The sequence below is a fragment of the Notamacropus eugenii genome, chromosome 6, assembly GCF_028372415.1.
Source record: "Notamacropus eugenii isolate mMacEug1 chromosome 6, mMacEug1.pri_v2, whole genome shotgun sequence".
NCBI lineage: Eukaryota > Metazoa > Chordata > Mammalia > Diprotodontia > Macropodidae > Notamacropus > Notamacropus eugenii.
In genome coordinates this window covers 196,336,211-196,349,942 of record NC_092877.1, presented here as the reverse complement: position 1 = coordinate 196,349,942, position 13,732 = coordinate 196,336,211, and the positions used below count along the sequence as shown (strand labels likewise).

The 13,732-nt window shown below is 40.1% G+C and overlaps 1 protein-coding gene across 6 annotated transcripts in view; it reads left to right on the top strand.

Annotated features, from left to right (window-relative positions):
• Nucleotides 1-624: 624 nt before the first annotated feature.
• The window catches only part of LOC140512559 (serine/threonine-protein kinase PAK 5-like), a 52,940-nt gene continuing 39,832 nt past the window's right edge, over nucleotides 625-13,732 (top strand). For 4 of the 6 annotated variants that reach the window (XM_072621719.1, XM_072621716.1, XM_072621717.1 and 1 more), the window contains exons 1-2: nucleotides 625-1,873; nucleotides 10,450-10,694. Coding sequence is in view for 1 of the 6 variants with exons in the window: in XM_072621720.1 (XP_072477821.1) it covers nucleotides 12,451-12,490 (40 nt within the window). In the remaining 5 variants the exon portion in view is untranslated. Of the gene's footprint in view, nucleotides 1,874-10,449; nucleotides 10,695-12,058; nucleotides 12,491-13,732 lie in introns of those variants that run through there. The other 2 variants (XM_072621720.1, XM_072621718.1) reach the window with 2 other exon arrangements.

The window sequence follows — 13,732 nt, the reverse complement described above, 5'->3', positions numbered from 1 at the left end:
GAGCTGAGGATGGCTGATCTGCCTCTCCTCCTTAACCACCTTTCACGATGATCTGGAAGTGTGATCTGCTGAGACCACCCTCTCAGCCAGAAGAACTTCATGTCATCCGGGGCTGGTGCATTTTGGGGAACAGTTTCAGCAGCAGCCCTCAGCCAGTCTTAACTACAATGTTTGAGCATTTCTCAGCCATTTAAATACATAAGACTACACTACCACCTTCCCTCAGCTCCAATGTGATCCTGCCCCCATTTTTCCATCACCTTTGTGACTTTTACTGGGTGATTTTGTGTAGCCAGTGATTTTTAGGAGCAAACGTGTCCTGGTCCAGAAGAACAGACTGAACAGGGAGCTCGGCTTGGGTTTGGATGCTGTAAAGCTGTGGCCATCTCTGAGTGATGTTCTCCTTCTCCTCCGCAGTACCTGCTGCCAGTCAAGCATGACTCTACAACCACTTGTCCATTCTGGCCTCCACTACCTTCATCAGATGTTGTTCTCCAATATAGCTGTTCTTCAACACAGGCCTTTGCAGGGTTATCTGATGTCCTGGACAATCCATCCACTGAGAATGTAACCTGGGTGACAACCCTCTCCCAAGATCTCAGCTGCCCACATGATTCACCAGGTCCCCCATCAAGGAGAAACTCCCTGCCTTCTGGCCTACTCAGTGAATCATCCCTAAGCAGAGCTTTTTGATCTCCAGCTAGAGACCTCCTTATTCAAGGGAAATCTGCATCTCAGCCCCCATTGATGGAAGTTGGTTCTGTGAGCCCAGCAGAAGGGGAGGGTCTTCAGTCTCCCCAGCATGACACCTCAGCTGTGAAACCATCTTCAGTCTTCCTCGTCAGAAAGCATGAAGCTTCCTGTCTCTCCTCTGCCAGGCTTCCTTGCTGAGCTTCATGACTAATGAGACATCAGGAAAACTCCATTCCCCTTGGGCTCGCTTGCCCAAGAAGGCTGGAGGTTCTCGGCTGAACTCAGATCTTCTCAGAATTCTTTTCCTAACTGAATCTCTGAACTTTTTACTGGACAAAGCAGCTCTGAGACCCTCTGCTGTGTCCTGTGAATCTATCCATCCAATATCAACAAAATGACTCCAACAAACCAATTTCCACTCTTCAGTGGAATCACCTAGAGGAAGTCAATCTCCCCAGTGCTTTTCTGTTTCCAGTTGAGAAACTGGCACCCACTGGGAGCCTTTGTGTTCCACTAAAGGTGGCAGAGGATCCCAGCATCCCCAAATTCATTTCAGAAGTGATGTAACTGGGAACTCAATAGAACAGACAGGGCTCAGGAAGATCTAAGAGGAAGAGCCATGAGCTCCTCCATGTGTCCCAGGCCTGCAGAGAACAGTGGAGGCTCCAGTAACAAGTCTGAAGCCTGTGCTCTGAGCAAGGGTGTGTTGGGGCACCTGAACCGACCTGGGTGCCAAAGGGCCAGTACTGGAAGTAGGCAGAACAATACCCAACTGACTTCTGCCTTTGCTGGCTTATTCCTGCCATCATGAGCATGGTACATTTCAGAATCTATGAGACATCTGGTGGGGTCCAGTCCCCTAGAGCATCCTAGCTCAGAGGACCCACAGGCCCTTCAGTACTTGAGTGGGAATTTCTGGTGCCTCAAGGAAGTGCAGAAGTTGGGGCTATAAATCATGTTGGACAAGCAAAGAGCAAAAATAAACCCGACCACAAGAAGAGATCACCAGGAAGACTGCATTAGACTTAAAGGCATTGTAGACAGTGAAATTAGGTGAACTCAGTATACAGGTACTGGCTGGCTTAGCAGCTAAGTATTTAAAGAAAAGCTAATCAGAAACATGGGGAGAAGCAATGAGTAAATCCATAATGGATGAGGGATCTCCCTTTCTGGAGCTCAGGTAAGGCATCTCCCAGGGACATGATTCCAACCTGGAACTCCATTGCTGGCTGAGCACCATCCTCTCCTCCTAACCCAATCCATCCACCTATTTTTTTTTATTTTTTTAAATTTATTTATTTAATTTTTAACATTCATTTTCACAAAATTTTGGGTTCCAAATTTTCTCCCCATTTCTCCCCTCCCAGAACCCCAAAACACTGAACATTGTAATTGCCCCTATCACCAATCTGCCCTCTCTTCTAACATCCCTCCCTTCCCTTATCCCCATCTTCTCTTTTGTCCTATAGGGCAAGATAACTTTCTATACCCCATTACCTGTATTTCTTATTTCCTAGTAGCAAGAACAATACTCAACAGTTGTTCCTAAAACTTTGAGTTCCAACTTTTCTTCATCCCTCCCTCCCCACCCATTCCCTTTGGGAAGACAAGCAATTCAGTATAGGCCATATCTGTGTAGTTTTGCAAATGACATCCATAATAGCTGTGTTGTGTAAGACTATCTCTATTTCCCTCCATCCTATCCTGCCCCCCATTGCTTCTATTCTCTCTTTTGATCCTATCTCTCCCCGAGAGTGTTGATTTCAAATTGCTCCCTCCTCCCATTGCCCTCCCTTCCATCGTCGCCCCACCCTGCTTTTCCCCTTCTCCCCCACTTTCCTGTATTGTAAGATAGGTTTTCATACCAAAATGAGTGTGCATTTTATCCCTTCCTTTAGTTGAATGTGATGAGAGTAAACTTCATGTTTTTCTCTCACCTCCTCTCTTTATCCCTCCACTAAAAAGACTTTTGCTTGCCTCTTTTATGAGAGATAATTTGCTCCATTCCATTTCTCCCTTCCTCCTCCCAATATATTTCTCTCTCACTGCTTAATTTCATTTTTTAAAGACATGATGCTATTCAATTCACTCTGTGCTCTGTGTGTGTGTGTGTGTGTGTGTGTGTGTGTGTGTGTGTGTAATCCCACCTACTATGCAGATACTGAAAAGTTTCAAGAGTTACAAATATTGTCTTTCCATGTAGGAATGTAAACAGTTCAACTTTAGTAAGTCCCTTATGACTTCTCTTTACTGTTTATCTTTTTATGCTTCTCTTCATTCTTGTGTTTGAAAGTCAAATTTTCTTTTCAGCTCTGGTCTTTTCATCAAGAATGCTTGAAAGTCCTCTATATCATTGAAAGACCAATTTTCCCCCAGAAGTATTATACTCAGTTTTGCTGGGTAGGTGATTCTTGGTTTTAGTCCTAGTTCCTTTGACTTCTGGAATATCCTATTCCACGCCCTTTGATCCCTTAATGTAGAAGCTGCTAGATCTTGTGTTATCCTGATTGTATTTCCACAATACTTGAATTGTTTCTTTCTAGCTGCTTGCAATATTTTCTCCTTGACCAGGGAACTCTGGAGTTTGGCCACAATATTCCTAGGACTTTCTCTTTTTGGATCTTCCATGACCTGAGCCCATTGAATATTTATTTTGGATGTTTGGGATATAGAAGTCAAGACTTCTATGTCTTTCCCTGATGGTAAGCATTGTTCTTCCTCATCAGAAAGGATGGGAGGAGATATCTGTTCACCAAGAAAGTAATCTTCTATGGTCTTATTTTTTTCCTCTTTCTGAGCATTTTCCCAGCCATTTACTTGGCTTCTGAGTTTCCTCTCCACACTCATCTTGCCTCCAGATCCACCCAGCTAGTGCTTGGGGGCTGAGATTCAATGCTGCTTCCCAGCCTCAAGGCTTTGGGCAAGGGCAGGGCTGCTATTCAGTGTGAGATTAAGTTCAGGTGCTCAGGTGGGGGCAGATCCACCACTCAGGGCTTAGTTCCATCAGGGTGTTTACATGGAGACCTTCAACAATGGATCCGAGATCCTGCCTACTTTGGGAGCCCCTGTCTGCTGCTGCCTCCTCTGCTGCCTCCCAAAGGGGTCTGGGTTATGGAGACACCCTGCTTCCTTCTCAGCAAGCTGAAAAGACCCTCTCACTGACCTTTGGCTCCTGTGGATGGAGGGACCTGAGCTGCTGCTGGAGATTCTGTCCCTGAAGAGTTCTGGGATCTGCTCCTCTCGGTGCCATGCGGTCAAGGCAGGGCTGGGCTCTGCTCTGGGTCTGGTGCACAACAGACCTTTAGTGGTGGTTTTTCAGGTCTCTCTGGAACAGAAATCTCCTGCACTCCATTGTTCTGTGGCTTCTGCTGTGCCAGAATTTGTTGGGAGTCCTTCTTTACAGATATTTTATGGGCTGTGGGTTAGGAGCTAGCATATGTGTATCTTTCTACTCCGCCATCTTGGCTCCTACCCCCCACCCACCTATTTTTAAAGTTTCATCTCAAAAGCAATTCTTTTAGCTTTCACCTTAATCCTGTGGCCCTGGTGAGGCTGAGGGGTGCAGATGCCAGCTGCTCTGCCCATCCTTGGGTTATGGGTTTATCCTGGGAGGATCCCATCTCCCCTAGCCACATCTTCTAATGGATTCTTATGATCAGTCCCAGGGGAACAATACTGTGCATGACCCACAAATGACTGTGACAACGTTCACTGATGTACAGGTGAAATTTTGCCCAAACAAACCCGATGGAAACAAGATTAAGAGGGAAGTAGAAAACTGGGAAAGAATTTCAAATCAACATCCTTTATAAAATTACTTCTGATCTCTGTGGCTGAAACTGTGGGTTGAAAACTCATTTGTAATTAACAAATGTCTATTGAGAAAATACTTTGTACTAGAGAGTGAACCAATAAAAAATCCTTTTAAAAAATGAAAATACAGGAAACGAAAAGATGTTTAACAATATACATGGCTTGATGTTCTCTCTGAGGAATCCCTAAGTTATGCTTCTCATAATTGAAACTTTTAAATTCACCTCCAGAAGACTTCCTCCTTAATGCATGCCAAAATGAACACTTATACAGAACTTGGATAAGTGTGTGTGTTCATCCTTCATTGCCCAAGAAGACCATGCCATCAGAGAAGTAATGACATGACTTGCACTTGACTTTGTTTTGAGTGAGAGAGGGCTGTGCAGGTCATCAGCCTCACTTCTCCTTCAGAGCCATCTGAATCCAGTGACCAGATATTCATCAGGATGACTGGAGATGACCCAGGATGAGGCAATTGGGGTTAAGTGACTTGCCCAGGGTCACACAGCTAGTGAGTGTCAAGTGTCTGAGGTGAGATTTAAACTTAGGTCCTCCTGACTCCTACACTGGTGCTCTATCCATTCCATCACTTAGCTGCCCCTACTTGTATAAGTCATCCACCTGTGATTGTCATAAACATAGCTTGTGTGAAACCATAAATATTAGACAAGATCTTCATAAAGAAGGCTTATTTTAAGCCTTTGTTCTTATACCCTTTGGATTACAAATAGGTTCCTCTAAAAGGAATGCCAAAGGGATGTAGGAATTATTTTTATTTTACTGAGTTTTCCTTGTAGGGAATGAATCTTGCTTCTACTTTCAAAAGCGTTCTCCATGAGTAGACTGAGCTAATATAACAAAAAAGAAAATTCTCCCTAAATTAATTTATTTATTCAGTACCATGCCAATCAAACTACCAAAACCTGATTTCATAGTGCTGGAAAAAATGTCAAAATTTATCTGGAAGAACAAAAGTTTCATAATATCAAGGGAATTAATGAAAAGGAATGCTAGGAAAGGTGGCCTAGCCATAGCAGATCTTAAATTGTATTGTAAAGCAGCAGTCATCAAAACCACTTGCTATAGGCTAAGAAATAGATGGATAGATCAATGGAATAGGGTAGGTACACAAGACACAGTAGTCAATGATTATAGCAGCGTACTGTTTGATAAACTCAAGTACCCCAGCTTCTGCAATAAGGACTCATTGTTTGACAAGAACTGCTGGGAAAACTAGAAAGTAATGTGGCAGAAACTGAGCCTAGATCAACGCCTTACACTTGATATCAGAATAAAATCCGAATGGGTACACGATCGAGGTATAAATGCTGAGACTACAAACATATTTAGGGAACAAGGAATACTTTACTTGTCCAATTTATGGAGAATGGAAGAATTTATGACCTACCAAGAGATAGAGAACATTTGGAAGTGCAAAATGGATAATTTCGATTATATTAACTTAAAAAATTTTGCACAAACAAACCCAATGAAACCAAGATTAGGATATAAGTAGAAAACTCCAAGATTAGGAGATAAGTTGAAAACTCCAAGATTAGGAGATAAGTAGAAAACTTGGAAAGAATTTTTACAGCTAATGTCTGTGACAATGGCCTCATTTCTCAAATAAATAGAGAACTGAGTCAAATTAAGAAGAGAAGTCATTCTCCAGTTCATAAGTGGTTTAAGGATAAGAACAGTAAGTATTCAGAGGAAGAAATTAAAGCTATTTACAGTCATATGAAAATAATAATCTAAATCACTATTGATTAGAGAGATGCAAACCTTGCGTCCAAATTTGTCAAAACTTCAGAGAAAGTAGGAAATTGGTCAAACCTCAGCTCAGATTCAAGAAATACACAGATGGGATTACAGACCACATAAGAATTTGACCATATTTTGGAAAAAAAATGGATCAAATACTGTAACTAAGCCACTAATAGATACTGGGGCAGAGATAACTTAGCTCAATCAAAAGAGAGTTCTAGGTGTCACCGAAGGGGAATTTCTCCTAAGGTTCTAAAATAACAATCTGGGGACAGGAGTATGAGGAGAGTGGCAATTTATGCCTTCCTAGGATCTTTTTCACTGGCAATCCAAAGTAGGCTTGGTCTCTTCCATCTTCCCTTTTGAAGCTAGAAGCCAGAAGTGTCCAAAGCAACTCAAAGGTTGAAGAGTCTCTGAGAGGACAGAAGGCTAGAATTCTCCTTTCTTTAGCAATTCTGTCCCACTCCTCATGCAGGACAGAGCATTCATCTCCATCACTGAAAAGAGACCTCTACTAATGGGATTTGGGACCAGGGAGAGAAAGATAGACAGACAGACAGACAGATAGACAGACAGACAGACAGACAGATAGATAGATAGAGAAATAGATGATAGATAGATATTATTATATATCATGATATATCAAGACAAATCAGTCAGTCAATCAGAACATATTTATTAAGCATGTACTGTGTGCCAGGCACTCAGTATTCACCATTACAACAGTGTAAATGAATAGAACACTAAAAACAAGGTAAACTCTGTACAAGTGAAGCTTTTGAACATGGAACATTAGCTCCCTGTTAGTAGAGAGACAATAGAATACTTGGGTAGAATATTGAAAGCACTAACTACTACACTAGGTATTTAACTCAAATATATTATTTTGCTACAAGGAGTGGGAGGGGGGGATTTTTTTCCCCGGAGGTTGCAGGATAGAAGAGGTATATTTTCTGAAATGACTATGGTGCAAATAGAAAGGCATCAATTAAATTTATCTTTTAAAAGAAAGAATTTTTTTTAATTGCATAGTTGGTAGAAGCTTCAGTCAATAAGTTAACAATTTATTAGGTATATCTATGATGTGTCAGGCTCTGAGTGAAACAATCCTTACTTGCAATGTGCTTATATTCTAATGGGAGACAGCAAATATGTAACAATACAAAGGAACCATAACTATATCCGAAGTAGCTACATCCTTAGTTTAGGAGAGAATGCCTTAGCAGTTGTGAAGATCAGGAAAGACTGTAGACAGAAAAGGGTGATTAAACAATGCCTTAAAGTAGAAAACGGGACTCCATGAAGGATACATAAGGTAAGAGAACATTTCAGTCATGTAGGATGATTAGTACAACGCCAAGACAATATGAGATGGATATGAAAGAAGTTATCCAGTTCAGCTCCTATATATTTGAATACAAAATCATTTCCTTCCTTTTCCTTTGTAGAGCACCTTTCTTGTCATTCTTGAATCTTGTGGAGTTGCTGTCTTCTGCTGTCTTCTGATATAGTTTTGAAGCTAACCTTCTGGCATTCTTTATCCTGTTGGAGTGAACAGTAAATAAATTGCAAAAGATTGCCATAACATGACTCCTTTTCACTCCAATGTAAATATTTGTATAATATTTTTTTTCTCATTTTAAAAGTAGCAGGTATGAGCTTGTAAGTATTTATTGAATCTCAAGAACCACAAAATATTGATATGCTAAAATGATTGCAAAATAGTGATGAAATTTTTCAACTCTATAAAGCCTAAGTAAATGAAACTTGGTTACCGATAGGATTTTGTCAGTGTATGTTTTGAGAGGTTACTTGAGTTTCTTCATTAAATCAGATGAACAAAGCTTGCTCTATAATACGATAACAATAATAGTGTTTCTATAGTGCTTGAAGGTTGGCAAAGAATTTTCCATGTATTATTTCACTGACATTAAGCCTGTGAGGGAGATCTTGCAGGAATTACTTGTCACATCATGCAAATGAGAAAGTTGAGAGTCAGAGACATTATGTGACTTGCCCATGGTCAAGGAATTAATATGGGAGAGAACTAGGATTAGAACCCAGATTCACCTGATTCCAAGTTACAGAGTAAGTTTTATGTTCTATCTGGTATGTCAGCTTGGCCCTTCTTGTTAATATTTAAAATCAGTATTTTGTATTTGTAGTCATCCTTGCCAATATCCTATATTCAAATCAGTACCTAGACAGGAATGGAATGGATGACATTCATCATTGATTTCACAACATTAATGAATATGTTGTGAATTTGTATAGTTAACCTGTTAGCATGGAAAGAAATCATTTGAAAAACATAAAAGAGAAAAGTGTTGGCAGCAATGATCATAAACCTTATAATTTACTACTTTCAGAGGCTCTGGGGATTTTGAATAACTTCATATATGTATGTAATTCTCATCCCAAAGCCTATTAGTATGGAACTCTCTCTTTATTGGTGGACAGCATTGCCTATGCCAGTGCACGGGGTCAGATGGAGCTGCCAAGAGCAAAAGAGAGGAAAGCTCTTCCGTTTTCTTGAGAGTATCTTCAAGCTAGAGAATCTCTTTTTGCTTCAAGTGCTTCTGGTTCCCAGCTTCAAGAGAGAAGATCAATGATGCTATTTCCACCTCAGGCTATGAAAGGAAAAGCCTCTGTGAAGAGCTGACTTGAGAGGAGTTGGAAGTCTCCATTATGTCCCCATCCCCCACTTGCTATCCATGAAACCTCAGGAAACTTTCCATGTGTAAGACCCAGGACTCATGTCTTGGTTGAGTGGAGTTATCTCACTCCCAAAGGAACAGCTTCTTTCACTCTGTATTATGTTCTATTTGATCTCCCATGGATGCTTCCTCTGATTTCTGTTTATTTATGATTTGGTTAGATCGACTACTTTGCTATTCTCTCTCTCTGTTCACTATGGAACTATTATTTGGTGAGAAAGAGGTGAAACCTGGAATATACAGCTTGGGGGCCTCCTTCCACCAATAATGAAACAGATCTTAGGTGATAACTGGTTCCAGAAAATCACATCCTCTAGACTAATCTTATTTAAAGGGAGCATGTCGATGGAATTCTAGTCTAGTACTCTGTCCTCTCTGAGGAGAGGAGAATGGCAGTCTCCTAATTTCCTGCTTCCCCTCCTGGCAGGAATTGAAGTCTACTTTGGAGAAGGATGTGGGAGAAGAGTCTACTGCTGTCCAGTTTGCTTCCTTCCCCATGTCGGTAGTGGGGGAGAGCCCTGTGCCACATGTAGTTCAAGTAACTGCTTATGCATATTAGAGAAATTAATCCTAAAGTCTAATGGAATATATCTGGTTTAACCTACTTAGAAATTGTACTACATGGGACTGAATGTTTATAGAAGTTTTAAGTGCAAAGAACACTGAATGAAGAGTCAGGATACTACAATTCCTGTCTCTCCTTTCTCACTAGTCAACTTTATGACCTTGTGGAAGTCACTTAACCACTTTGGGATTCATTTTCCACATCCGTAACATGAAAGGGGTGGCAAGATGATTTTCAAAGCAGCCAGGCACATCAAGGATGAGACAAAAGGCTGAATACACCAGGCAGGTCAAATCATTGCTAGTATTTAGACTACCATGTTCCTTCAGGTCTAGGTGAAGACAAGCCAGGACCTTGACCAAGCCCAGGAACCTTGAGAAAGACTTACTCCCCATAATCCTAGCTGTGCTTGCAGTCTGGCTGCAGGCAGCCATCATCTAAGAGAACAACCTTTCTGGAAATGTGACAGGGTAACTATTGCCCTGTCACCTCAATGGAACAGCTATAGCAAACTGAGAAATGGAAGTTTTAACCACAAAAGGCCTTGACACTGTCAAATGCTTCCACAACACCAGAAACAGGTTTTGTTTTAGCAATGGAAGAAGAAAGAAGATGCTTTACTACGTGTGTTGCCCTAAACCTTAAGGATCACTAGGTCTTTTTGCATGCCTGGAATACTCTCCTTCCTGCCAGCTTCTTGACTTCTGTCCAGTCCCAAGTAAATGTTATACTGTTGGAGAAGCCTTTTTTGATTCACCTGATTGCTGCTCCCTTCCCTCTACTGATTGTCCCCAATTTATCTTGCGTATATTTTGTTTTTTAGTGACTTGCATGTTTTGTCTTCCATTAGACTGTAAGCTCTTTGATAGAAGGTATTGTCTTTCGCCTTTCTAGGGACAGCTTGGTGGCACAGTGGATGGAATGCTGAGCCTGGAGTCAGGAAGACTTATCTTCCTGAGTTCAAATCCAGCTTCAGAAACTTAATAGTTGTGAGACCGTGAGCAAGTCACTTCACCCTGTTTGCCTCAGTTTTCTTGTCTGTAAAATGAAGTGGAGAAGGAAATGGCAAACTATTCTAGTACCAAAAATCCAAATGGTGTCATGAAGAGTTGGACGTGATGGGAAACAAACAACAAAAGGTATCCTTATCACTTAGCATAGTGCTAATTGACTGACTTGCAGCTGGCACCTCCTACATGTTGTCTCTCCACATTTGAATATGTGCTCCTTGGAAGCAGAGAGTGACTTGTTCTTGTATTTGTACCCACAGTGCTTTGCACATAGGAAACACTTGATGAATGGTATTTTTTTTTCATTCCTTAAGGGTCCATTCTATGTTTAATATGTCAGATATGAATATCATGTGAGAGTACAAATGACTTCTCTCTTGGTCTTTTTGAGGTGAACAGAATGTCCTTTGCATACTTGGATATGTTAAAATTCCTTTCATGTATTTCTTTAGCATCGTATCTAAGTAATGAGTGAGGTGCATTATGCTAAACCATAGCATCCAGAGAAATAGAGATGCATCTCTGGCCATGGAACATAATAAAATCTACTGGACCAATGGAAAAGAAAGCTCGAATATGTTTTTCCTACACCTTATTCAAGTCAGCATGCATTTTTAAATTCTATTTAATTCTATTTATTTTTTGAGACATTTTGAATTCTGAGGTGTCTCCCTTCTTCTTTCATTCCCATCCCTGTTTTAAGGAAGGTCAATTTTGGATATATATATATATATATATATATATATATATATGTACACTCACATGTAAATGTGTGTGTGTGAAACTTTTGCATACCAGTTCTTTCTCTGGAGGTATATAGCATTTCCCTTCCTAAGATGAGTTTATTAAATCAACTCCTTCCCAAGACTCAATATAGCTTAGTCATTCACAGCTACTCTTCAAGCAATATTGCTGTTACTGTATATTCTCTAGATTCTGTTTGTTTCACTCTGCATTATTTTATGCAAGTCTTTCCATGTTTACTTTTTGTTTTTCTAAAATCAACCAGCTGGTCATTTCTTATAGTATCAGAGTATTCCATTACATTCACGTACACCAGCTTGTTCAGCTGTTTTCTAATTGATGGATATCCCCTCATTTTCCAGTTCTTCCCCAGAACAAAGAGAGCTAATGAAAATATTTTAGAATGTGAAAGTTGTGGCTGTTTTTTTTTTCCTTTTCCCCTGAACACTTTGGCAAATAGACTTAATAGTGGTGTTTCTGGGTCAAAGTGTAGACACAGTTATATAACCCTTTGGACCTAATTCCAGACTGCTCACCTAAATGGTTAAATCAGTTCACAGCTCCACCAACAGTGAATTAGTGTCCAGTCCTTTCACATCCCCTCTAACATTTGTCATGTCCCTTTTCTATCATTTTGTCCAATCTGATACATGTGAGATAGTACCTCAAAGCTGTTTTAACTGGCATTTCTCTAGTCAATGATGATTTTGCATATTTTTCCAGTTATTGTATTTAATGTTTCCCATTCATTTTTACAAGATATTGAATTCTGAATTTTTTTCTCACTCCCTTTCTGTTCCCCTCCCCAAGATGGCATGCAATCTGAGATAAGCTATACATGTATGATCATATAAAACATATGTCTACATTTGAAATAAATTCCTGAATAAGCTGCTGTGAAGGGAGAATCAGAACAAAAGGCACAAATCACAAGATGGAAAAAAGAAAAGAGGGTGTAACTAATATGCTTCAATCTGCATTCAGACTCCATAGTTCTTTCCCTGGTTGTGGACAGCATTTTTCATCACCAGTCATTTGGAAATGTCTTAGATGATTGCACTGTAGAAAAGGGCTCAGCCTAAGAAAGAGCATTTATTCGTAGGATTCTTAGACAATTTTGGTTCATTTTCTTTGGAACACCATGAATTCGACCCGATGTCCCAACATCAGAATTAGAAATGGTAAGTATTACTTGGTTGTCTTGAAGAGTCTTGTGTGGTTTTGGTTGCCATTACTGAAAATGGAGTGTCTCTACTGCAAAATTATCAGTTGCCATTTTATCTCCTTGTCTGTACCTCTGAGTTATATCACAATAGAGTTATGTCACAATGGGATCATAGCCATAAAACTCAGCTGATATAGGCTATTGGTAACAGTTTGAAGCTCTGCTGAGACCGTCCCTGTTTCTCCCCATTTTTGCCCTGATTTTCAGAAACACGAGAATATCTATTTGTTATTTATTCGTTGTTTGCTATTAGTTTCCATTTTTGTTCTCAGTTATTTGGTATTAGGTTACATTTTATTTATATTTATTTGTTATTTCTTATTAGTAGTTACTAGTTTCAATTTTTCTCTATTTTTATTTGTTATTAGTTGTGTGGGATGGCTCAGGTCCCTACATAAATCAATTACTCAGAGGCCTCTCAAAGTGATGACAGAAAAGAGATTTTATTCGATTCTCGAGAAGTGGGGCTCACCTGTAGGAGTAGGAAAGCTGAAGACAAAGAAAAGGGCAGTGATTTGTATAGACCCTAACGCAAGTCCCTCCTCCCGCCACTGACCATTATCCTCATTAGCTGAGAATATGATCTTACATTCTAGACACGAAATCTAACCAATCCTTTTTGAAATGAAGACATCGAGGAATTATGTAAGTTTTGTCCAATCATTGAGACCCTAATACACTACACAGTTTTATATCCTTATATGGAACTATTCTATTCTAAAAATATTGTAACCTTGAGCCTTTAGGCCTTACCTCACCCCTGGGAGAAAAATTACAATCTGAGGAGTCTTCACTAAGTCTATCCCACTCAATCCCTCCTCTTATTTATCAACCTGAAGACTTCTCATGGATGTTTCAACCAAAGTCCTGTCACACTGTCTATTAATCTCCTCATCCCAATCAGGATCATTCCTGTCTCTTGTCTCCACAGGTGCCCAACCTTCCTTCTTTAATATCATCAATCTAATGGCTCCTTCGGTCCTTTCTTCTACTCTAGCAAGTTTTAGTAAAGAATTTCTAACTATTTTAGTAATTAGTGAAATCAAACAAGGTAAACAAATAGGAAGTAATAAAATACCACTAATTGCTATAAGGCCAAACCACAGTAATCTCTTCCACCAGCTCCCTTCAAACCAGGACCACCAAGACGTATTGAAAAGGGAGTTCCAAGTTTGTACAGGAACATGAGCAACCTTCC